At 51.9% G+C, this 26,006-nt stretch overlaps 1 protein-coding gene across 3 annotated transcripts; it reads left to right on the plus strand.

The window, feature by feature from the left end:
• Nucleotides 1-920: 920 nt before the first annotated feature.
• SCARB1 (scavenger receptor class B member 1) lies at nt 921-19,230 on the plus strand. Of its 3 annotated transcripts, none has more exons than XM_065692652.1 (13): nt 921-1,121; nt 4,522-4,679; nt 6,389-6,530; nt 6,990-7,193; nt 7,504-7,599; nt 8,189-8,301; nt 10,165-10,331; nt 10,968-11,086; nt 12,688-12,761; nt 13,502-13,553; nt 14,015-14,161; nt 16,344-16,469; nt 18,754-18,841. In XM_065692652.1, the coding sequence occupies exons 1-12, from the start codon at nt 1,002-1,004 to the stop codon at nt 16,467-16,469; spliced, it is 1,518 nt and encodes a 505-aa protein (XP_065548724.1). In that variant the 5' UTR covers nt 921-1,001; the 3' UTR covers nt 18,754-18,841. The 3 variants fall into 3 exon arrangements, with proteins under 3 accessions (XP_065548724.1, XP_065548725.1, XP_065548726.1); XM_065692653.1 differs by having other exon boundaries at nt 10,165-10,322; XM_065692654.1 differs by lacking the exon at nt 16,344-16,469 and having other exon boundaries at nt 18,754-19,230.
• Nucleotides 19,231-26,006: the final 6,776 nt, after the last annotated feature.

Below are 26,006 nucleotides of genomic sequence, written 5' to 3' on the forward strand. Positions count from 1 at the left end.
CTTCAATAGCTGGGAGGCGTTGATAATCCAGCTTTACCCAGAAACTGCCAGGCCCTGCCCCGGGTGTTTCTGCAGCAATGGGCTCACATAACACTGCTGTGGAGCGCCTGCTCTGATGTGGGTGGCTGCGTGGTGGCAGTGCAGGATGTCACTGCGGGTTCTGCAGCCCTTGCGCCTGAGACATCTGGCTAAAGCCGGCCTTTCCTCAACCTTTCATCAACCCTCTCATCGGGTTATGGGGTAGGTAGTTTTGTAAAAGCACATTAAGCAAACTTCTTACTTTCAGGCACACCAGACTATTAAAAATTGGAATTTGCTTTCATTCCAGCTGTACACTAAGTGGACAAAGCAACGATGGGCAAGAATGTCACGAGGCAGGTCCCATAGGCTGTAAAAGCCCTGGCAAGAGGGAAATCACTGAAGTGTTCTGGGGTGAAAGCAGTGGGTGCTGGATGTTGGAGCTCATGAGTAGTTCACCGTGCAGTAAGGGGTGGGAAGTGGGAAAAGGAGGAGGCTGAAGGGTGGGAACCAGCAATGCCCTCTGCAAGAGTGGCAATGTGTCTTCTGTGCCTTAAAAGAAGGAGTGCATGTAATTGTTTCAAAATAGGCTGTCACAACCCAGACTCCTCCCTTCATTGTTGATTTGTTGCTGACTTCCATGATGCTTTTAGCGGTCAGTCTCACCCAGGGCCGCTTCAGATGCACGAGATAGACAAAAACCCCATTTCCTTGGAAAATCAGAGGCAGGTTAAGCGGTGGTGGCCATAAACACACGCATCTGTATGGTTTTAATGCACGGGTTTATCTCCGCGCTCGCAGCCCCTTCTGCTTCCCGTGGGTTGACCTTCCCGCCCCGGCGGCGCCGTGCGAGAGGCGGTGCCCGGCTCCGCTCCGCCTCCAGCCCCTCTCCCTCCGCCGGGCCGGGCCGGGCCGGGCCGGGCCGCGGGGCCATAAAGCGGCGGTGGCGGGCGGGGGCCGGGTCTGCTCTGCTGCGCCGCGCCATGGGCTCTGCCCGCCGCAGGGCGTCGGTGGGGCTGGGGCTGGCCGGGGCGGCCTGCGCCCTCCTGGGGGTCTCCCTTCTGCTGGTGGGGCCCCGCATCGTCAAGGAGCAGGTTATCAAGGTCAGCGGGGCCGGGCCGGGAGCGTGTCTGCTGCGGGGGGCCCCAGGGCTTGCGGCTGGAGCTGGTGCGTGGCTGGGAGCGCGGAGCGGAGCGGGGCTGGCGTGCGTGCGCCCCGGTGCAAGGTGCAGGGGGTGCTGGTGCTCAGGCAGGTTTCCGTGTAGAGCGTGATCCGGAGCAGTGTGACACAGCCGAGCCCTCGGGGGCTGAGGCTCTGAGCTGCCTCTAAAGCTTAGTGTGGGCAAATAGCGGCTTGGGATGCGCCAGCTTGGGTTGCAGCAGGCGCGCCTGGACTGAATGGGCGCTCATCCCTGGCTAGCAGGGGCTTTAGGCACAGCTGGAATTGGATGGGGAGGACAATGCTGGTGGTGCTGGGCTCAGCAGCTTGGCAGGCTGAGCACTGCGCCCAGCACCAGCCCTTCCTTCTGTCCCTGCTGCCTTAACCTGCAGCACTAGTTGTTCCTTTCATTGACAGGGTTGGACTTAACTCTGATGAGACAATTCCCAGACTGGAAACGGGACAGATGATGTGCAGGAGAGCTCTGAAGGAGCCTTGTGCATGGAGCAACCTCCAAGTCGCCAAAAACCTAATGAGCTGCCTCTCTAAAGGCCTGTCTTACCCACAGGTGTCCTGAGGCTGAAGGGGGGTGGTTGTTCCCTGTGGTTAAGACACGGGGCTGTGGATGGAGTTGGTTTGTTCAGTGACTACTGCACAGTCTTGGGAGCCAGCACTCCTGCCCTTGCTGCTGGGATACCTTATCCTGCCGTAATGATCCAGTTGGCTCAATCCCACATTCAGCCAACCCTTTTTCTCCCTGCCTAAAGGACATGTGCCCCTGCCTGGGCATTTCCTCCGGCTTGCACTTACCCAGATCAACACCTGGAAATGTGCTTCCGATGAAAGAGGTGAACAAACATCCCAGAGCCGATGGCTGTGGTTACCTGTGCTGCAAAGTCCCTGTTGAAAACAAACTTCTATCCTTTGGAGCTGCTGCTGCATGGGCAAAGCCACACAGACCGGTGACTTAAGCGTTAGAAGTCAGTCTTTGTTCAGTTTCATGGGCATCAGGAGCTGGAACCTGCAGATAAAATGCTGAATGGCCCCTGCAGAACAGGAGTGACATTTTTGGTGCAAACCCCTTTCTGCCCTCTTTTTAGCTAATCCCAGTTCTTTCTACCCGGTTAGCTAAATTCTAGTAACTCACAGTGAGGAAATACCAGCCCTTGTTTGTTTTCCCTTTATCCCAAGCCCTTGGTATCTGAATTTCCAGCATGAGCCAAAATGGTCCTGAGCTCTTAGGAAACTTGATGTGAAATAGAAAAAATAACTGAGTTATATCCAGGGTGGTGAGAAATATCCCTAGCCCCATGTTCCTGAGCTCTGTCAAGATGGAGGAGGACTTAGCTGCAAAGAGGCGATGGTTTTGAGTGTGTCTTCAAGTCTGTAGGGAACGCGCAGTAGAAACAGGAAACTTGGAGCCTGTTTCCTGCCCCATTGCAGGAACTGAATCTGTATCAGAATCTGCAAAACCTCGGGATGTTGCCTCTCTGGAGGCCTTTGGAGTGCCACCAACCTGCCTGAGACCCGAGCCGTAACACAGTGAGGCTGCACAACTCATCCCTCTGCCACTTGGTGCTTCTGCTCCACCTGGGAGCTCTTGTGCTGTCCTGCCTGAAAGCTGGGAGAAGACTGACAGCGCTGGCTTTGGTCTTTCAGCAGGGTGATGAGGGTGGTGGTGGGAGGATGTGGACAACGAGGCCTGACACTGAGGCTGTGCTTGGGTACAGTGTGGTTGCTGCTCTTCATCTGAAGAGGGAACCTCAGCTCTTGGTTTTACTGAGCGGGGTGGCTGAAGCCTCCCTCTTGGAGGAGCAGGATTTGACTACAGTCTGCTCAGGAGGGATCAGACGTCTTGGTGATGCTTTATAATCCACCTAAGTGAAACATGTTCTTTCTATTTAGGCATATGACCACGTTTTTGACCTACAAGTAGCTGAATTCTAAAGCTACCCTAAGTAGATCTTAATTTGTAGCATCTGTGGAGTACCTCGAGCTGCTGTGCCCAGATGAGAAAAGGCTGAGAAATGTAGCAGGGAGCCAGGATGCAGCTCCGTCTGACTGGGAACGTATTATATAGATAAATGCATATGCAGCAAGGGATCCAGGGGGTGCAGGAATAAGCAAGTGAAGGAAAGCAGATGTTGCTGCTCGTACTCTGTTGGACACTCAGGAGTCAGGATTATAAAGCAGGCTAAGTAGAAACGTGTCCTATCGCTGCTGCTTCTGCTTGCAGGTAGCACAGCCTAGCCGTGAAACTGCTAAAGATGCAGAATTGCAGGGAAGCCTCCGGCAGCTTTCACAACTCAGCCCCGCGTAGCAGCGAATACTTGTATGTTCACATTGAGTTGCTCCAGGGCAGGAGAGCCATTATGGAACTGAGCTGCAAAGGGATAACAGCCATGTGCCTTTGGCTATTAGCAGATCAAACCCGCTTCCATAAGCTGGCTGGGTTACTTAACCGAAGTAACAAAGGCTTGTGCTTGCAGAGGAAGCACAGATTATGGTGGAACTCATCCAGAGAAAGTGCTCACGAAGGAACGAACAGGCTCTTATCCGTAAGGCAGTTCCCAGAAGGCTGGGAGGGAGTCGAAACAGATGTGGCCAGATGCCAGCTCCTGGACTGGGAACCTGGAGAGGGCTTAAGTCACGTTTGGGCTCCTCCAGGCATTTCCCAGCACACAAGACAGTGATATGGGAACAGGATTGTGGTTCTTCATAAGGCCTTTGACCTACCTTATGACCAGCTATGAGTCACTGCAGGATGGAGCTGAGAGGACGCAAAGGTGTCCTGCATGGCGCTGTTGGGACCCAGCTCGGTTGCCATCCCGGTTCTCTCTCTGCTTTTTGGGAATCTAGTGGGCCCTCCCTGCTGGTACCCATATACTTGTGTCAATGGGCATGATGATTCCCAGCCATTGCTTGCTTTTGGCTGCATGGGTCTGCCAAACCTTGCAGGACTTGCTTCAGGACAGGGTAGTTTATGCTTGGCAAGTCAGATATGCGGAGTTGTGAATAATTCAGTGCTGGCTCGTTATAATTCAAAGCGAGCCTCCAGCACGTCAAAAGAGCTCTGAAATCCTGTGGGTAGGATCTGGAAAGTTGAGCCTGAATAAATAAGCCTACAGACATCCTGTGGCATGAACTTGATGCTTCTGCATGCAGAAGAGGTCCCGGTTTAGATCAGGCTCAGTTTCAGTCTGTAAAACGTGTCTGGATCCTCTGGAGAGCCCCTGCTGGAACTGCCACCTTCAGCTGGGCTTGACATGGAGCTGAGGGTGGATGTGCTCAGCTGCAGCCAACGAGTCCAAGAGCTGTCTCCTTACTCTGTTTTTTGCCTTGCAGAATGTCAGGATCGACCCCGGCAGCATCTCCTTCAAGATGTGGAAGGACATTCCCGTTCCTTTCTACATGTCAATGTATTTCTTTGAAGTGCTGAACCCCAACCAGGTCCTCCAGGGAGCGAAGCCGGTGCTGCACCAGCATGGACCCTATGTGTACAGGTTAGGTACCATGTGCGGTCCAGCTAGGCATGAGCCTGTTCACTATGCTGCCTGCCAGGCTTCTGGCTATCTCCTTTGGCCGGAGGGCTTAGCATCAGCATACTTGGAGCAAGGCTGGTGGCATAGGATTTTAAGGTGACCCAAATGTGCTCCAATTGCCCTGATTTTGCTAAAGCCAGAAGTAGGAGGACCTTTGGCCTGTGCTTCACTGAGTTGTGGAGCTCAGTCCCATGCTGGGGTCTGTTGGGCAGCCAGACTGATGTGGTCCAAACATAGGCATGAGGGGTGTTGGTATGGTGGTAGGCAAGCCGCATGTTCAGAGTGGACTTGTTTTATCTTCACTGTTCATTTGAGAGTCCAGTTCCAGAGTTGGAGTCACCTCAATATCAAACTTCATGGGTAAGAGGTCTTAGGCCAATCCAACATGAGATCCCGAATCTGCCTAAAATGAATGCTGTGGTTATGGAAACCAGTATGGAGCACTAAAACTTGATCAGGCCCACCTACAGCAGGGCCGGGTCTATTTGCCATGGCTGGAGATGGTCGTTGAAGCCCCAGATGCTTCTCAGGACCTGAAACACAAAGTGATGGTGGAGGTTGAGTGTGTGAACTTACCCCTAAGTAGCATGTGTTTGCCTACACATGTAGGCGAAGCTAGGTCAGCAGCCTAAGCAAGCTCAGGCAGAAAGATTACTGGTTTAATCCAAAGCTGTTTCAGTAGCACTGGGGGAAACCTGACAGTATGTTGGCCCTTGTTTCCTTTGGGCTTGCCACGTAACACCATAACACCATGTGGATTCTGTATGTTGTGATTTCATCGGTCACTTGGCTTGGAAGAAAGGCTTCCCTCACTGTAAATAAGAATAAACAAAGGGGCAAAGCTTATTAGTGTCCTTGTGTTCCTGCTGGGAGAGATTAGTGCCCTTCCCTAATGTGCGCTATAAAGCAGAGGCTCCACAATAAAGGACTTTGTTTTTGCTGGCGGGTTGAGCTTCAGCTCCCTCGGGAGCTGTAACAGGCTCGCAAGTGTTTCGGAGAAGCTCGTGCTGCTGTGGCCTCCATGAGACTGGGGTGCCCCTATAGCATGGAGTGAAGGGGAGCAGTGCTGGGCAGGGTGCAGGAGGTGGTACTGCCTGAAGCCTTGAGGAAGAGAGCCATGATGGAAGGTCAGGGTGCCCTGAACCTGGGAACCATCAGGGAGATCTGGGGCAAATCAGTGCGGGCTCAGTGCTGGGTCTCGTGGCATCTAGGTTGGTCATCTTCTGTTCTGGAAGTTATTTGGACATGTGTGCTGGTGTAGGTTTGCTTACCTGGGCATTTCCCTGATATGGCTGGGCTTTTCAATGACTGTAGCTGCAGTGACTGAGGGTTTTTATGCTTTTGTCTCAACCTTCTCATCAGCTGGGTTTCGAGTTGTGAAGAAACACTTTGTGCTTTGCTGCAGAATCAAATCTGCCAGGGATGCCTTGCTCCCAGGCTGCCATCTCCTCCTGCTAGACCCTAACCATGGCTGGGCTGTGAGGTTGATACCATGTTCCCTGGGATGCTGCCTCCCCTGCTGTCCTTTGGCTTCTTCCTGGGGTTTGGTCTCCTTCTTGTTCTTCAGAAGCAAGCACAGGCCTGTGCAGCCCCTCCTTACTCACAGGCCTTGCTTTGCAGGGGTACTGCTTGAGGGGACGGTTCCCATGATCTCTCCCATCTCTTTGCAGAGAGTTCAGGTACAAGACAAATATCACATTCCATGACAATGACACTGTCTCCTTCTTGGAATATCGGAAACTCTTCTTCCAGCCAGAGCTGTCCAACGGCCGTGAAGACGACTACATCGTTGTGCCAAACATTTTAATGATGGTAAGAATTTGCTCCATGGATAGTTACCAGCTTCTGAGCTTGAGGGAAGGGCGATGATGCTCAATACTGACTCAGAGCTTACTTTCAGTTAGGGCTTAAAGCTAATAAAGCAATTAAGTGATTAAGCTTATAACATGCAATTTTCAGCTTTCTGGGTGCTGGTTGTTGCATTGGGCTGTTATCCTTCCAAAAACAGAGTGTGCAGAGGGACTGGCAAAGCAGCTGGGCTCGAGTCTGCAGCCTTGCCTGAGCATCCTCTAAGGAAGTGAAGCCTGTGAGCTCTGAATTGCTTTGTTCCAAAACTGGGGGTAAATGGTAAGCCTCAGGTTGTCCAAAGGACTTCTTGAGGGATGTAGATTGATGTGGTCAAAGGACCTTGCTGAGCACCAAAGATGCATTGCTTCCACTTAAAAAAGAGGAAAAGGCGGGCCTCTTGTCTCAGGTTTGCTTCTTTCCCAGGGAGCAGCTGTAATGATGGAAAACTTGCCAACCTTTGTGAAGATTTTACTGAGTGGAGCCCTGGCTGGCTTGCAACAGCAGGCGTTCATGAACCGGACGGTGGGGGAGATCATGTGGGGCTATGAAGACCCTCTTATAGACGCCATAAATGCAATTGTTCCTGGCATGATCCCTTTCAAGGGAAAATTTGGCATATTTGTGGAGGTGAGTAGACTGCTGGTTGGGAACGCTAAAATCGCAGCAGTGTTGGTCTTAGGGGCAGCCCGGATGCTCAGTCCCCTCACAAAGTGTTTGGAGCAGCCATGTGTAGCTGGTGGTTGTGTCAGGCTGCCTTAGTTCTCAACCTGGGCAGAAATGCTGGTGTTTGGAGCTGTTGCTGGCAACTGAAATGAATAGAAGCTCAGTAGCTTACAGTCTGCGGAGCACCCCTAGAGCTGAGGAAGCATGCAAAGTCAGTAACGTACTGCAGTTTTGTTGTATATAATGGTTAAAAATTAGCCTCTTTTCTCTGCAGTTCAACAACTCCAATTCAGGACTGTTCACAGTGAACACGGGCATGAAGAACATCAGTGAAGTCCACATGGTGGATTCATGGAATGGGCTAAAGGAGGTAAGTGTCAAGCAGAAAAACTGTTATAGGGGGGCAGTGCCTGATCTAAAGCATGATAAACTGAAGCTTTCGGTGCTGTTGTGTCTGTGGGTCTCTGGCTTGAAGGCAAGTTTCTACAGGACTTCAACCTCTGCAACTTCTGGCAAATTGGCAGAAGGTGGCTCTTGTTCTATGTAGCAAGAGGCTTACAGAAAGGATTAAATTCAGCTCATCATCTGTGTCCTTTGGATTCCCTTGAAATCCTGTTGGAGCTGGTTGCTTCTGATGTTGAAGTCCCAGGGTCCCATGGCCTGTGTTTAAGGTGTTCCTTTACTTGTTAAAGGAGTGCTTATTCTTCCCTTGTGGGATTCCACTCCTAAAATCAGCTGAATCTACAGACCAATCACTGTGGGAGCACTAGAGACTGTTGGATCTTGTCCTATTTTTCCACTAATTATGAAGATGTTTGAATGGGAAAGGTCTTGGAAGTTCTTCAGTGTTGCGACCTCAAGCTGCTCTGGAAGCAGTGTAGAGTGGTGGATGTCCCATGCAGGCCTGGAAGCCAACTCTCTCCTTGTTCTGAGTTCTTCTTGCTACGTCTGTCCTATAGGTGAATTACTGGCGGAGCCGTGGATGCAACATGATCAATGGGACAGCAGGAGAGATGTGGCCACCATTCATGTCCCCAACATCGCTGGATTTCTACAGCCCGGATGCCTGCAGGTGAGGCCAGTGTGCCCCTGTGCAGGAGATGCAGTGTTCATCCTGTGCACACGGCATACCTGTGCAGTGACGCAGAGGGCTCAGGGCTCCTTTCTGTTGTTAAAGTTCAGCCACGGTTCCGTGTTGCAGTATCTGAGCTTTGCAAACAGCATAGTTGTCTAATTAGCAGTGGCTTGTGCTATTCATAAATACCTCCCAGATCACTGGAGAAGTCAAACTTGCCCATGTTGAATCAGTAGAAAATAACCCGTCTAGATAAGACGTGGGAGGTGAGAGGGAGAAGTAAGAGTTGTCACAAGGAAATGCAGCTATAACCATTTGCAGAACTGTTTCAGCTGACTAAATGGTTGCAGAAGTGATTTTGGGGGGGTTGTGCCCCTGTTGCCAGGCTGCTGCTTTTTCTTCTCTTTTTTTGCTGCTTTGTTCCAGTGCTGTTGTGCATCTGTCCTGTGTAAAGACACCCTGACTTTAGCTGATCACACAGGGATTAAAGTACCCTGCAGGGCCTGCCTGAGTGGAAATTCCCTGAGGCTGGAAGGAGGGGAGACAGGAGGTGGCACAAACCCCTGTCCCCAGCTTGGGAAAGATAATGTTAATTCAGGCTTTGTAGATAGTGCTGCAAAACAAGCAAGTGCTCTTGTTGGATAGAGAACAATGACCTCTTCAAACAAGCAAAGTCAGCTGAGCCAAGTATTAGTGCAGGAATTCCTCCACATAAGGGGCATCAGCAAATACCAAAATGACACCGGAGCCAATAACTTACAGGAAAGTTTACTGATAATCATAGCTTAAATACACGTTTGTTTCTGTAGAATCTTCTAGGGAACAGAGCGTGTTTTTTGGCAAGGCATCCAGTGAAGAGGACAAACCCATACTTGGTTTCTAGTTAGCACTGGAGGTTCCTGCCTGACAGCACTGTGGGGGAAATGGCTCTGTTGTCTTTTGTCCTCACATCCCCCCATTGCCACTCTGCTAGCCTGGCTAGAGAGGAAGGAGTCGCAAAGATCAGTTAATAGACTAAGCGTATCTGCCTTGCTGCAGGGCACATCTGTGCTGTTTGCACATTAGGTGCAGTTGATGCTGATATGCAGCTGCCTGGATGTCCCTGCAAGGTAGGCAAGGCTTTATCCTGCTGATGTGCTGCAGCAGCCTCTGCCTCCTTGCTGGAAGGTGAGCTCAGCCAAGAGTCATCCGTGTAACTGCTGAGCATGCCCTTAATCCCACATCCTTGGTTCTGGTGTCAGAAGGTGTTTGTAGGAATAAGCTTCCCCCTGCCCAGGCTGTCTGCATCCCTGTAAGGCTTGCTTGAGTGTGAAAGGAGCAAACCTCCCTCATGGAAGCTTGCATCTTCTCCTTACAGCTGGTAGCAGTAATGCAGCATCACATCACAGCCTGTTGTGTCAAGAGTCTTGCTGCATAATGGAGCAAGAATTTCCACTCCCCTGACAGCCTCTGTGCTGAAGTTGTGCTGCGAAAGAGATTTAGCCAGTGTCCATCCCCTGTGCATGTCCCCTGAGCACCTCGGAGCCAAGGCTTTCCCAAAGAGGGTATTATCTCTTGGAGAGCAGCCCTGGGGGTTACTATACGCCTTTGAACTAACCTCACCTGGATATGCAAACTGACTTATAAACCTGTGTTTTCTGTCCACAACTAGTTCTGACCAACCCTTTATCTGTGTTAAAACATGGAAAGCAAATGGCTTAAATACTCATTCCCCATCCAAAGCACTGCTTTGAGTGTTTATCTTGATCTCAAAGTCTAAGTTACATTGCAACTGCATCTTATCCAGCAAAGATAAGAGCCCAGTTCTGGGCTGGGAACTTGTTGTCTAATCCTGATCCTTCTCCAATGAAACCCTTCCAGATCCATGAGGCTGGTGTACGAGCAGTCCGGGAAGTTTCAGGGTGTGCCCACCTATCGCTTCGTGGCACCAAAAACTCTCTTTGCCAATGGCACTGACTATCCACCCAATGAAGGCTTCTGCCCCTGCATGCAGTCTGGCATCCAGAACGTCAGTTCCTGTAAGCTGAGTAAGTCCTTTCCTCCTCTGGCTTTCCCTTCGCCAATGTTTAACTGTGGGGATGCGATATAAGCTTGGCTGTCTGGAAAACCAGCTCTGTTATCTACCAGAGTGCTGGGGTCTTGTGCGTGACATTCTCACCTGTAGGCATCTCAGCAAGGAGGGACAGAGGGAAAATCCTTGTACGCAAAGTCCTCTTGGTCTCCACGGTCCTATGACAGCTTGGTGTTTGTGGGAATGCCTAAGGATACAATGGGAGTTTTATGTCCCCTGGGCTGTGGAGGGAGTAGGCAGAAGAGCATAGGTGGGAAGAGGCAGGCTGTGTAACTGCCAAATTCAATGTTAACTTTGGACACTGAGTGCAGGTCATGCAGGAGTGTGAGAATTCAGCCTTAGTGCCCCAGCCTGTGTCTGGGTACAGCGAGTTCCTGCTGTATCATCGTGTTTTGCATAGGTGGGAGAGCGTAGCTTAAGCACTGGGTCTTTACCCTCCCAGAGCTTCAGGGAGGGGAGGGAAGAAGCTTTCTGTCTGGGATTAGAAAAGTATAAAAGCCTGTTCAGAACAAGTGCTGCAATAGCTTCAAAATCACAGCAAGAATTCTCAGATGGGTTTGGGTGAACTTAAGGTGTCTTTGCTCTCATCCAGATGCACCCATGTTCATTTCACATCCTCACTTCTACAATGCTGACCCAGTCCTGTTGGACGCTGTCGAAGGCCTGCACCCCAACAAGGACCAGCATGCGCTCTTCCTTGACGTGCACCCGGTGAGTGTGTGAGTGAGCGTGAGCCTGCCGGGGTCCTCACCCATGGAGGAGCCTCACTGTGCCCCGGGGGTCCTGCTGGGCTGAGTGTGGAGCCTGCCACCGGCTGCGTGGTAGCCTCGCTCTGCTCCCGTGGCACTGATTTGAGCAGGTTCCATAGGGCAAAGACTGGTGAGGACAAGTGCAGATAAAAAATGTCACAGCCATAAACTGAATAATTAGCCTGGCTTGTGGAGAATTGCAGAACCAATTATAAGCATAATTGTTTTGGTAAGCACAGTCAAGTTCTTTCCACTGACTCAGGTCTGTAACACCAGGAGGTGTATCTAGCAGCAGCCCAGTTATGCCCCAGATCTGAGGACTAACTAGCAAAGCCTGAGACCGTGCTGCAGCTGAAGCTGTCACCACTGTTTTTGGGCTGGCTTCTTCCAGTCTCTCAACCTGCCCATCTGACTGGCTGCTTTGGCACTGCACTGCTGCTGTGTTACACTTCTCACATATCTATAGTAAGGGTGAAGTTACTGCTTCATTGGTGATGAGTTGGGGTGTTCTGAGCCGTTGTTGTCCCAGCTTCCGGTGGGGAGAGGACTTTGGGATCTTCCACCCATGGCTTGTGTGGCACATGGTCAGATCTTCCAAACATTTGTCCGAGCAAGAAATGAGTTCCCCTCTTGAGGCAAGGCGAGCTGTGCTGCTTATCTAGGCATTGGGTTCTCTCTGCTTTTCTTATCGCAGTTATGGAAATCTAATTAAGTTTATTACAGTATCAAACGTCTACTGATAACAGTACAATTAACTGTATTCTTATCTAGCTGCAGTCTGCTGAGTGCAAACGGGCAATCCAGCAAAAACTCTGCCCTTAATGTGTTGCAAAACTGCAGTGTCATGAGAAACCACTGCCTTAATGGGTATCATCAAGACTGGCTCTGAAGTGGGGTGTTTTCATGGTCTTGGGATGTTGGTGGACAGTGCTGTCTGTTCATTATGGGAAATATTTTGTCCTTTCCTGTCTGCACAGATCTTTTGCATTGATGCATTTCTATCCTGCTGCTGGTAGGATGGACAACAGAAGAGGCTTATCAGGCTTCAGAAAACACTGGAGTTGCCATTAAAGCATCCTGTGTAGGGGGTCACTTACAGGTTACACACGCTGCTTGGTAATTTGAACTTGCTTATGCTGAGCCCCAAAAGCCCTGGGTCACACAACACCTCCCTTGATGCTGTTTGCCTGCTGTGTGCTGCCTTCTGCAGCAGCCATGTGTGTCCAGGTTAACTTTGTGCCTTCAGACCACCCCAAAGGAGATGCTGCAACAGTCTCACTGGCTGGTGGCCCTTCAAGTGAAGGGGGCAAACTGCCATGGGGACAGTGCTGTTCCTCTGTTAGCAGCCACCCTAGAGCCTGGGGACTGGTGCCTGCCTGGCTGATGCTTGTGCTTTGGTGGAAACCTCAGCCATGCTCTTGGCCTGTGTGTGGTGATTGCAGTAGAGCTCTGGATGATCCAATCCCGAGCAGCTAGGATGGGAAGTAAAGGGTTGCTCTTCTGCAAAGCTCTCCAGACAAATGTTGGCTTTACTGATGAACTGGTTGGTCTCTTTCTATGCAGTTGACTGGCATCCCCATGAATTGCTCCATCAAGCTCCAGCTGAACCTGTACATAAAGCAGGTGTCTGGTATAATGTAAGTAGTCACCTTTTAGAAATGTCCATCTCCCTTGAGCAGAGTTTACTCTGCGCAGAGATGAAGTAGCTTCAACATTACCAGTTGTCATGGTTGCAGAAGCCAGCTGGCTCATGTGGTGAAATGCCAGCTATGACAGTGACCTCAAACTGACATGCTTTAGCAGTGCAGCATGTGCATGGCTCCTCCTGGTGAGGTGCAGAATTGGTTCGCCTGCACTCCGCTGCTTCTCAGGTGTCACATCCAACATGAAGAGGCAAAACATGCTTTGTCCACAGGATTGACAGTTGTAGCCTGTGTCCAAAAAGGCACTTTCTGCTCTGATAGCAAACAGAATGGCTCTTGCTGCTTTGACTGGCTTTAGGGCATACACCAGCAGACAGCCCCAGTGCCATGAGCTTGCACCCTCTGCTTCCACACAGATAACAAAGGTGTCTTGCAGCCATGTGAAGTTTAGCATTCCAGTACATTGAGTTCATGTCCCTGCAGCCCAGATTTGGAATGGCACTTACTGCTAAGCACAAATAGAAGCATAAGTTCTGCACATGTGTAAAAAGGCCAAGTTGGACCTGGTCCCCTAAGGGGGGAGCAGCTCACTGAAGCAGCAGGAATTGCTATTTCCTTACACTGATTTCCTGGCCATTACCAGTCTGTCAGACCCAGCTCTTTAGGAAGAGTTATGGCTCTAATTGTGGCTCATCAACCAGAAGTCTAAGTGTGTGGGTTTTTTCTTCCCCCAGTCAAACAGGGAGGATTAAGCCAGTGGTCCTGCCGCTGCTGTGGTTTGCAGAGGTGAGTTGCCTTCCTTGACCTGATCCTGCAGAGCCTCTCCTGTGGGAGGGGGAACTGCTTATGCATCACCCAGTGCTGGGAAAACTCCACTTTGGATAAAGCTTTAAGCAAGACAGACTAATTAAGCACCAACAGAAGGCTTTATAATACTTGGCTGTGCCATTAATCCCTCTGAGCTGAACAAACCCTGCACTATAGTTGGTAAATCTCTGGCTCTGCCCTAGATGTGGGGTTAAATAGGGCCCACAACAGAGCTGCCAGCATCCCCAAGCTAATGTGGGCCTGGGAGCGCAGTCTCCAGCTGTGTGCGTGCCTGGCTGATTCCAACTGTTTAGTGAAAGCCTCTAGTCTGAGTCTTGCTTGAATTCCCTAATCTGTGCTGGGAGGGCAGTTGTGCAGCTGGTTTGTCTCAGCCCTGGGTGGGAGGGAAATGCCACTGACAGCTCTGATTCTTTGAGCAGAGTGGATCCATCGAAGGCTCGGTCCTAAAGCAGTTTTACACCAACCTGGTGCTGATCCCATCGCTGCTGGACTACCTGCAGTATATCTGCCTTGGGCTGAGCATCCCGCTCATTATCTCAGCAGCTGTACTCATGGCAATGAGTCAGGTAAGAACCTGCAGATATCTAATGGGAAATGCTGTAAGTCCAATCAGACTTAATCAGATGATGTAGATTGGGCTGACAATCTAACACTCCTGAGGAAACATTGGCTGATGCCACGAACAGTGACCCAATGGTGCCAAATGCCAGCATGTAGCAGCAAGACTTCCTCAGCCATCTAGAAACTGGGCTGCAAATAGATAACATGAAAGCATTTCTGGCTTTCTCAGCGCACAGCAGCGATGGAAATGGGTTCCTGTAGGAGGAGGTATTTCTCAGCTCATCCAGTTGATGAAAGAACAAGCCTTGCTCATCAACCCAGCCTCCATAGAAAGCAGCAGGTCTGTGCCATTGCACAAATCTGTGCATCTCTGCAGGGTACCAGCAGTTTTCTAATCTGAATAGAGCCTTCCTGAGGGGATGGAGCTACTTGAGCACAGCTTGTTCCCTAATGAAACGCAGTTGCTGTGTTCTTGCAGGAGAGGCACAGACACTGTGGCTGCTTCTCAGCCCTGGCTGTGCTCTGTCTTTCCTTGGAACTTGCTTGTTTTCAAGCAAACTACTCCAAACAGCTCTGAGCTGTAAGGACAGAATATAAACCAGCTAAAACGTGTGATGGAGGTTCAGCTCCCGAACATTCACCTGGTAACACTAAGCTTTCTAAAAGCTTTATCTCTTGAAGTAGAGATCTAGCTCCCTAGCCTTACCTGCTTCAAAGCAAGCTTATTTACTTTTCCACTACAACCAAGTGTCTTGAGCTGGCTCTAAAGTTACAGAAGTGAAGCTACTTGTGGGGATAAAAAGGTGATGCTTAGGATGAAAGTGGGCTATAGGGGAGAGCTTGTGTGAGGGGCTGCTTTTGCTTAACCTCCTGTAACTGCCCTCACAGAAACACTAGTACAAACCCACTTTAAACAGTGCCAGGGTTCTCAGAGTATCACGTAATAGGATTTTAACCAAGCCTACAACTGCTTAATTGACTTAAGCACATGATCCCAAATCCCCTTGTTCTTCCACACACCTCCCTGCAGAGTGGGAGTAATGCTAGGGCCGAGGTGCTTGGTGTTAAACCCTTACTGTGCTCCTGAGGTGGTCAGGCCTTGTGTGCTGAACCTCTCTGCTTCAGCACTGCAAGTGCTTGTTGGCAAGTGCACTTCGCTCTGTTGCATAGCACCAGCATATCTAAAAAATGTCTATTTGCTGGCATTGTTTCTAAGACCTTACACAGCCCTGGGCTGGCATTTCCTTCCCCTGCTTTATGCAAGTCTTAATTCCTGCCATCAAAGAGCCTTAACTGTGCCAGGAAGGGTCAGGAAGAAAAGCTGGATTGTAAATGTGTTCAAGTCAACTGAGTATCTGTGAAATACCCCAAACCCAGGCCTAAGCCTGCTGTATTTGGGTGCTCAGCCACAAGTGTGCTGAAGTGCTAGAACTGAAAATCAGCTGCAGGAGGTGCCTGACTACCTGAGAAGTGATAAATGAGAGACTTGATGACCTTATAAATCTAAGCAAGCTGTGCAACAACACATGGAAGTCGCATGTCTAATGAATAGATAAGAGCTTGTAAACTGGAAGACAGCAATTTGCAGCCAAGGTGTGTTCCTCATTTGATTGAAGCGTTGCTGATCTTTGCTGATGATTGCTTAATCATGCACAGTCCTCCCTCTTGAAGACACAGGGGAGGGGGCACTGAGCGGGGGCATTGACCACAGCTTCACGTGTCTGCCAGCGCGAAGGTCTCCCTGATCCCAACTCCTTCCTGGAGTGTCCTGTGTGCCCCTGGCTTCTGGAGGGAGCAATGTGCTCTAAAGCCGGTCCAGATGAGGTGCTATGGAGCACTTAAATCTTAGTCTAGCTGACAGTGGAGCCAGTTTGAAATGCATCCGTTGGACCTGCAGTTCTAAACAATGTGTGAAGCTCTGCAGGTGAAAAACATGTCCAGATGCAGCGTTGTAGCTAACACGGCCTAAAGCCTTTGTGGTGATGCGTTTGAAAGGCAAACGGACCATTTAAAACTGGCTTGACACTGCCCAAAATCTAAAATAGGACTTAGTTTAACCTAGATTTTGAAATCTTCGTTAATAACTAGATCCTAGTTAAACAATGATTTGAAAATCTCCTCCTAAAATTGGAACCCTCATGGAATTCCCGTCCAAGTGCACCATAAACGAGCCTGATTGTCTTCTAGGAAAAATGCACTTTATTTTGGAGTAGCAATAAAAAGAACTCAGACAGTAATAAGGCCAACCAGGGCACCTCTGCCAAAAAGCTGCCTCCGGTTAAGGGGACGGTGTTGCAGGAAGCCAGACTGTAGGTGGGTACCCAGTCAAGGTAACACACTTTTGTCTTGTCCTGATTTGATTAAACTTTGCTTAAAGCCAATCAAACAGCAACGTTTACTGTCCACATCTACCAGACATGCACTCGTAGCAAGCTTGGATATAAACGGTGTCTCATGGCTTTGGTCAGGGCACTTTAGATGTCTTAATACTCACACTTAACTGGGCTGCAAGCACATGCTTTTATTGTTTCTCCTGGTGTACCTGATATGCAGCCCTAATACTATCAGCAGGGATTAGGGTGAAAAGTAGGACTGGTGTGAGGAAACACTTTTCTTGCCTATTTCTTCCCACTCCGGGTGTTTCAGATCCAGAGGTAAGTTTTGGAATGGGCAAAAACTCATGGGGTAACAGGTAGTCACTTGGCGGGTGTCACTCCCCTCTGGGATATGGGGGAGCCTCCATGGAAAGGCTTTCAAGAGGGAATTTCTGATGTATTAAAGAATCTGGGTTTGTATTACAGGATCACAAGGTAACTGAATCGGTGAGGTTGGAAGGGACCTCTGAAGGTCATCTAGTCCATCAGCTCTGCTCAAGCAGGGCCACCTAGAGCTGATTGCCCAGGACCATGTCCAGATGTCTCTTAGTATCTCCAAGGATGGAGATTCCCCAACTTCTCTGGGCAACTCATTCCGGTTTTTACAGTTTTCAGAGTGAGAAAAACCCAAGTGTGTTCCCTAATGTTCAGGTGGAGCTTCCTGTGTTTAAGGTTGTGCCCAGTGGCTCTTGTCCTGTCCTCTGGACACCACTGTGAAGAGCTTGGCTGTGTATTTACACCCTCCATTTGTATACTTGCATACACTGGTAATACTCCCCCATGAACCTTCTCCAGGCTAATCAGCACCAGCTCTCTGGGCCTTTGCACACATAGAATCATAGAATAGTTAGGGTTGGAAAGGACCTTAAGATCATCCAGTTCCAACCCCCCTGCTCCAGTTCCTTAAGCAGTTTAGTGGCCCTTTGCTTATTCCCATAGCTCCATCTCTCTTGTCCTGGAAAGCCCAGAATTGGACACAATGCTCCTTGTGTGGCTTCACCAGTGATGAGCAGAGGGGAAGGATCACCTCTCTTGACCTGCTGGTATCACTTCTAATGGAGCCTAGGATATGGTTAGCTGCCTTTGCTACGTGGGATGCTGTTCTTCACTCATGTTCAACTTGGTGTTCACCAAGACCCTTGGGTTCTCTTCTGCCAAACCGCCCAAGTGTTGGGTGACCCTTACCATGTCATGGGGCATGGGTTTGTTCTTGCCCAGGTACAAGACTGCACATCCTCCTGTTGAACCTCATGAGGTTCATTCAGCCCATTTCTCCAGCCTGAGATGTTCCTCTGGAGGGCAGTATGACCCTCTGGTGTATCACCTGCTCCTCCCCATTTTGTGTCATCAGCAAACATACTTGTCATTAATAAAGATGTAAACCAGAGTTGGAGACAGTATTGACCCCTCATGTACACCGCTAGTTATTGGCCTCAGTCACGCTTCTCATGATGCTCTGAGCTTGTCTCTTCAGCCAAGTTTCAGTCCAGCTTACTGCCTGCCCATACTTTGTGGACTCTCTACAAGGTTCTTATTGGAGACAGTGTTGAAAGCCTTACTCAGATCCAAGTAGACAGTATCTCCAGCTCTCCCCTCATCTGTCAAGCCATTTGTTTAATCATAGAAGTTTACCATGTTGGTCAAGCATAGTAGCTGTTCCATCACCCTCTCCCAAGGACTGGAAGGAGGCTGACTGGCCTGTGGTTCCTGAGGTCTTCCTGCTTGAACTTCAGGATAGGGGTGATGCTTGCTTTACTTCAGGATTGGACACCTCTCCCAGTTGCCAGGATTTGTGAGAGGTTATGTGGAATGGCCTTACAGTGAGATTAGCCAGCTCCGTCAGCTCTCGCGGGTGCATCCCATCAGGGTTCATGGATTTACATATGTCTGGGTTGCTTAAGTTTTCTCTGACCTCATCCTCTTCCACTAAGGGTATGTCTTCCTTGCTCCCAGGGTTCCTCTGTCTAATTCAGCAATAGGCCCACATGTGACACAGCTCTTCAGGCTGGGCATCTGGGGGGGTTGTTACAAGCGCAGGAATGGAAATAGCTTCGTTTTATTAGGGAGGTGGTACAAAAAATCATCAGAAACTTTCAGAAAGGGGTTCTGGGCCATGTGGAAGTCCAAAACCTTTGGGGTGTACGTGTTGAAAGTGGGGCTGTGGTCTGACCGCGGTGCCACCACCGTGTGCATGGCTGTAACTGCTGTCCTCTCCTCTGCAGAGACCCCCACATCGCCCCACCACACAGAGCAAACCACCCCCCTCTGAGACAACGCCGCTCCTACACGACGCTGCCGCGCTGAGCCAGGATGATGCTGAAGCCTGAGCCCTGGCATGTTTCCCACTGGGACATGTCCGTGCTGGGTGAGACCTGCTGTGCATCCCGAGAGTTCTCCAAAGTGAAGTCATCCTGAGCAGCTCAGCGGAGACCCTGCACGCTGTGGCAAAGGCACAAGACATCACTGCTGCACCAGCACTCCCGCACCGGGGCACTGGAGATGTCATCCGGACACTTAATACAGTGTCCAAGAATCCTTGTCCCCAAGGGCTGGCCTTTGTTGCAGCCCCTCTCTTCCTTTGGGAATGAAGACGGTCGTTGGTTGATCCAAGAATTATTTTGTGATTTAAAACTGCCTGTTGCTAGGAATAAAAGGTACTTTAATGGGAGCCTTTTAAATAAATGAGGTTTGTATATGTAGCACTGATGGGATTTAGTGATGGTTTTAAAAGCCACCATTCATCTCATGCGGATGGGGCTTGCTATCCTGAAGCCACTTATGGTTTTATTGCCACTTGATGTGACTGGACTATGCCACAAATCAATTCCGGGTGCTGTCACTTTGGTGATGGCTCTTCCCAGAGTACCTGGAGCCTGCTTGGGGTTGCTCCAGCCTTCGCATGTGTTGGAGAGTGCAGCGGTGACTTCTAAAACCCCAGTTCTGTGCCATGACCTTGTGTTCCAACTCTTCCAGCCCACAGCCCATTTACTTGGCCTCTCCTTGCTTTAGATGTCTGCGTGAGATGAACCTTGCCAAAACCTCTGGTCCGTCTGACCTGCCAGTCACCGTTGGTGCTGGGTGGTCACTGCAGTGCTCTGGCCTTGCTGCCTGCACATGGGAAGGGAGCAGGCAGAAGCTTGACCTTGAACAGAGATATCCTTGGTCATTAACAAAGGTATTTGTGCTTTTGAGGTGGAGGAAGTGATGTGCAATCATGGAAGTGGTGGCCTTAGGTGTTGATGAAGATGCAGATTTCTGAAATGATGTCTTGGGGGATGTGGGGCTGGATGTTAACTGGAGGTGGGTGGGCTGGGCTCACTCTTTAGTGGGAAAGAAGCGCAAAGCCCAAGGGTATTCATGGCTAGCTACCCGTCAGTAGTTGTCTACCGCTTCTGCCTTCCCTGCTTCCAACCAGGAGCCGGGGTAGCCCTTGGGAAAACCAAAGGGGCCAGTGCTGGTGCCTCTGGCAAGGAGGGAATAGTGCAGGGAGTCTCTGGTCCCTCTTGGAGCAGAGAACTTGTTGCGCAGCGTGTGGTGTGGATGCTGGCATGGTCTGGAAACAGTTGTAATTGTCTAAGACAGCTCTGAAACCTTCTAGTGGGTAAGCCATACTTTTACACTTCTGTCCCTCTTACTGGGCAGGAAGAGCACAAGGAGCTAAAACCAATGCCAGCCGTCCCTGTGCTGGTGCATTCCCTGCAGGCCATGTCCTACAGCTGGGCTCAGGCTGTCTGATCCTGGGAGCAGTTGTGATACAGCCCAGGTCATGAAGGGGAATGAAGGGCAGCAGCTGGCCAGAACTCGGTCTGAGGCTGAACTTGCCTAGATGCCCAAAGCACGTCTCACAGGTACAGTGGGAATAGCCATACCTGCATTATTTCTGTGACATGAGTCCTCACTGAGGGTGATATTAAACCACAGATACAAACTCTCTCTGCCCTTGAACCCCAGATGATCCACCTGCAAACGGTGCCTCACAGCCTACACCCTCAGCATGTGGTTGTGAAGCGGGAGCAGGTCAGAGGCACAGCCTCAGACCAGGCGCTGTGGGACACTCAGCCCATCAGCACGGATAAGACTGGTCAGCGTTCAGCAAAGCTAACACTAGATCAAAGATAACCATCCTTGGGCTCACCTGCTTGAGGCTTTGACGATGTGCTGGTGCTAACTGCTGCTGTACAGGTGAAAACAAATACAGTATTGACCTATTGCTCCTAGTGCGAGCTTTGGCGGATTGTTTCTTTCTTTTGTCGTTGTCTTTGTTGCAGGAGCCCTTGTTTTAAGCCCCGTTCTGCACGTTGCGGTGGGCCCGGGGGGTTCTGGTGGGATGTAGGGGACATGCAGCGGCGCGGCGCGGCCACCGGAGGGCGCCATGGTGCCGCGGACTCGCCGGGCGGCAGCGGGGTCGGGGCTGGGGTGTCCCGGGGGTACCGGCGCGTCACGAAGCCGCAGCCCGGGATGCTGGGCCTTTGTGTCTCCCCTGACCCGTCCTTGCCGGGCTGGACCGATGGACACAGCTCCCGTGCTCTCTTCCTCCTCCCCCCGAGCGCTGGCGGCGCTGCAATACGGTTGTTCGTCGGCTCGCAGCTCTCCAATTCCATCTCCTGCGCTTCAGTCCCCTTGCGGGCTGCTTGTGAAGTTTCCACCTCATGTTAAGGTGCTTCTCATAACCCCCAGGTCCTCTCCTGGCCCTAACTCGTCCTGCCTCGCTAATTCCATTTGCCTTTGTACGTGGTGTTTGGGGCTGGTACAGCGCGAACGCTGTCAAAGTGCAGTCAGCACCCCTGGTGCAACAAAACCCACTGCAGAGGGGCCGGCACAGCACCTCTGCGCCCTCCCCTGCACCAGCCTGCTTGAAGCCATTTACATTCTCCATCTCTATTTTATTTTCCCCCACTGTGACAGGGCTGCCACCAGCTCCTCTGGAAAACACACCAGGGGTAACAGCCCTCCCCGTGCGCACTTGGTTAGGGAGCTTTTATAGATGGGGCATAAATGCTGCACAGGAGCTGAATCACAGCATCCCAGACTGGTTTGGGTTGGAAGGGACCTTAAAACTCACCCATTTCCAACCCCTGCCACGGGCAGGGACCCCTTCCACTGGAGCAGCTTGCTCCAAGCCCCTGTGTCCAACCTGGCCTTGAGCACTGCCAGGGATGGGGCAGCCACAGCTTCTCTGGGCACCCTGTGCCAGCGCCTCAGCACCCTCACAGGGAGGAGCTCCTGCCTGTCTAACCTCAGTTTCCCTTCTGGCAGGTTAAAGCCATTCCCCCTTGTCCTGTCCCTACCTGTCCTTGTAAAAAGTCCCTCTCTGACCATGCTCCTACTGATGCAGCGCAGGACACAGTTGGTTTCTGGGCTGTTGCACACACTGTGGGCTGAGCTTTCCATTAACAAACACCCCCAAGTCCTCCTCAGGGCTGCTCCAGCCCTATCCCCCCTTCCCTGCAGCGCCCCAGCCCAGCCATCCTCTGTTGCTGCAGGGCTGGGAAGAGGGCTCAGACCCTCCTGCACCAGCCCTGTATTATCTCCTTCACCTGTGTCCCAGTGCTCCCAGGTGCCCATCACTGGTTGTGCTGGGTTAAAGCCCCTGGGGGTGAGCCCCAGTGGGTCTTTGTTCTGTTCTGCTCCTCCTTGTTGCACCCAGGTTCGCCCCTGAGCACACGGAAGCTGTGACTCTGGTCTCTTGTGTGCAGGACTCCTACAGCAGCGACAGAATCCTCCAGTGATGCAGGCTGGTGAGTGCTGCTGCTGTCGTGGAGGCTGTGGGCAGGCGCGTCTCCTGGGGCAGAGCTTAACACCCAAAGCACAAAAACCAAGCGACCGACCAAGGCAATGCGTGGTGGGTGCTGTTACAGCTATGGCGGTGGCATCATGGTGTTGGATGAAGGAGTGGTTTTCTCCCTGGCAGCGACAGGGGACCAAGCTTTACATGCATGCAGCTGCCTGTGTGGGACTGCAGGGCCCAAAGTCCAGGCAAGAGGAGCTGGGGAGGAGATAAGTGAATTGTAGCGCTTGATTTCTCTTGTGTTTGGCCACAAAGGAGGAAATAGATGGGGGGAGTTCAACGAGCTCATGTGAGTTTTGGAGGAGAGTCTGCACGGCTTGCGCATCCCTGGGCACTGCAGGGTTTGCCTGTGCTGGTTGGGTTTAATCCTGTTTTGGGCGGGGATCTCTGCTGTGTCGCATCGTGGTGCAGGACTTGGGTCCTTGATGGGTCCATGCAACTTAAAGCAGCATCCCTCCTGCGTGTGAGCTGGGCGTTCAGCCTGAGCCACCCCATAGCGCGTGCATGGGGACCTGCCCTGGTTTAAGCCCTTTCCCAGCCTGACACTGAGCAGAAAGCGATGCCCGCCCCGCAGTGCTGGCGCGAGCGGTGCCCGGCAGCCCTGGCCCTCAGCTGCCCTCTGTGCTTGGCCGGCACAGCTCTGCGCAGCCATCTGCTGCCTTGGCTGCCGACCAGCCCGCCCGAGCGCTGCCCGTGCTGCGGAGCGCTCTGCCCGCATCCCTTCCCTTGCAGCACGCAGAGGGGCAGCACTGGGCGGCCCCGGCATCGCCCCAGTGTGAGCCGTGCCATGGGTGCACCCTCCATGCGTCCCAATGCGTCGAACGTGCTATTGTTGCAGGAAGCAAATAAGGGTTGCTGGGCTTTGGCAGTGGAGCCTGCTCCCAAGCGTGTGTTGGATGTTGGCGTTAAACTTTACGGTGTTCAATGCCTCATTTAAGGAGTGTGATTAAATGTCCTTCTACCTCCCGCTCCTGAGGACATGGGAGCTTAATTTTATCGCCTCGCTGTCACCAGTCAGGGCTGGACCGTTTCTGGATAAAAGCCTGTGTGTGCACAAGCTCCTCCACCCAGTGCTGTCAGAAACTCTCCTGCCCTTCAAAAAGGGAAGGAAGAAACATAATGTACTCCTGGTTTAGAGCAGTTCCTTCTACTGAGGTGCTGCCGTGCCCTGGCAGTGAGAGCCACAGCTATAGCCCATTGGGATGCTCTCTTTGGGGTGCTCCATCCTTACTGCTGCGGGCACGAGGCTCCCCAAGTCACCTTGCCATCACCTTCCCATGGCAGCTCACGTGTTGAGCCTTTGCTCTGTTGAAGCAAACCGGACCATGGCCCCATATTGAGCCCCTGTTTCCCATGTGCATCCATGTGGGATGAGGCCGCGGGGCTCGGAGCGGTGACGTGCAGCCGGCGTGGAGCCAGGGCTCCTCGTGCTCAGTGGCTCCCTGGGAGCACTCGTTTTGTGGAGCAAGAGAAACAATTCCTAAAAAGGAGCAGTCGGATGGAAAATTGGTACCAAATGGTGCTATCAGTCCCTGGAGGAGGAAGGTTTGATCCCTCCGCCCGTGGTTCTGGGGGTCAGGACGCAGGCACACAATGCTGTTTTAGAGCGATTTGATAATCATTTCTTTCAGAGTTTGGTATTTTCCCCTTTGGAAGTTCAAGAGTTTCCCAGACACGAGCTGGCTTCAGATTTGATGCTGATGGCACAGGCTGATGCTCCGGGTGCATGCGATGTCTGCGGGATGAAGAGGGCCTGGGGACCTGTGCCTGGCCCTGCTCCAGCCCTAAGGCCAGGGACCATCCCCAGCCCTGATCCCGGACCAAGGGCTTTGCCAGCCCCATGTGGTCGTGTCCTCAGGTAGAGGCACTCCTCAGCAGGCCATAGCCACCCTGGGGCTGTCTGCCTGGCTCCCTTTCTGCTTCACTGCTCAGCCCTGTGGCTGCAGATGCTGTTGTTGAGCACCATTTCTTGGGGTATCTGGATTTCTGGGCCTAATAACCTTGCTTGTGGCTGCACCGCTCTGTTAAAACCCCACCTCCCTACACAGAGCCATAGAATCATACACGGCCCGGCTGCTTTCTGCCTTTTCCATCTGAACCAGTTTCTGGACTGGTTCATGTAGGAAATTGCCTGCTGAGCCCCTGGTGCCATGGACAGGAGGTGCAAACCGTGGGGCTGCCATGTCCTGCTGCATGTAGTGCTGAGCACGAGGCATTGCACGGGGCTGGCAGCCGCTGTGGGGAGGGAGCTGAGCTTCCAGGGAAGGAATTTCCAACAACGGCAGATCCCATCCCCAAAGACAGCATTTCAAGGAATTACCCTCTCCCTCCCGCCCCGCTGCAGACTTCCTCTGCTTTTCCAAGTAAGTCTCTGGCTTGGGGCCATGTGTAGTAACTGGAGCAGAGCAGATCCATGGGAACACTGGGGGCTGGAGGTCGGTGCTGGCCAGGTTCGCAGTGCATGGCTCTTATCCAGTGCCCCCAATTAAGATGCTGAGCCCCTGCCTCTTCCTGTCTCCCTTGTGAGCACCACGTTTCCGGTGCTCTGAATGCCACGAGGAGCAGTGAAACCACCTTCAGTGCCAACACAAATAAATGGCAATTAGCAATAGTTCTTTTTTGAGCACTGTTTGAGCAAAGAGCAGTTCCTGGTGTTGGTAGCTCAGTCCCCTCGCTTGTGGGACTCTGGCAGGGTTCTCCAGATCCAGATGTGCACAGGGGAGATGCCCTATGGGATCTGTCTCACCTGCATCCCTGATAACCATTTAGCTTGTGTGACCCCATGGGGATACAGAGACTGAGATGCAGTCCCTGCCTGTCTGCAGAGAGCTGCCAAACGGCCCCATGTTTGCTCTTCCCCCTTCTCTAGAAGATGCTCTGTGCACAGCATTGTCCTCCATGCCCCGGGGGGGATAGATGTGGGGCTCTGGATGAGCTCCTGAGGAGGTGATTCCCTCTCCCGGCAGTCGGGGCTGAAGGCAGGGGTCACATCCCCTCTCCCTGCCTAAGCAGTGCCCCGTGGGTGCATCCCCAGAGACAAACCTGTGGGTTTCCTTTAGCCCATAAATACTCCCCTGCCCTCCCCAGTGCCCTCAGCAAATAAATTACCTGAAGCTGCGTTTCCCCGTTTCGAAGCCTTGTGAAAGAAGCCAGAGGGTTTCTGAGCCCTGCCTGGCTGGAGCAGCTCACATACCATCCACCCATTTGCATCTGATCCACTTCATCCTGTGTTAAGTAATCCTTGAAAGCCGCAGTGGGCTGCAGGCCCTCCGCATGCCTGTAAATCACTGGGGCATGTTACCCGCCGTACATGAGCCTGTCCCACCCCGCAGATTGAAGTGAAACTGCCCCTGCCCCACAGAGAAGCCAGCGGGGTGAAACCAGGAGCGCAGCTTGCAGGGCTGGGGTTGCGGCAGGCAGTGCGGGGGGAGCACGCCCGGAGGTGCGTATCGATGCAGGACTCAAGCAGAGGGCTCTCCTTGAGGGGCAGCTCCCCAGGGATGCAGTTTTGGGGTGGTTTTGCTGTCCTCCAGCTGCCTGCATGTGCCTTGGTCTGGAGGCTCCTGTCTCACCCCTGCCTGCATCCCCCAGGGCCTCCCTCCCTCAGTCACCCATCAACCAGGCAGCTAAATGCAGTCATGGCCACATGCGCCTTCTGCACCCGTCGCACTGTTCTGTTTACTTCCC

This window comes from Lathamus discolor, chromosome 12 (assembly GCF_037157495.1).
Source record: "Lathamus discolor isolate bLatDis1 chromosome 12, bLatDis1.hap1, whole genome shotgun sequence".
Taxonomy (NCBI): domain Eukaryota; kingdom Metazoa; phylum Chordata; class Aves; order Psittaciformes; family Psittacidae; genus Lathamus; species Lathamus discolor.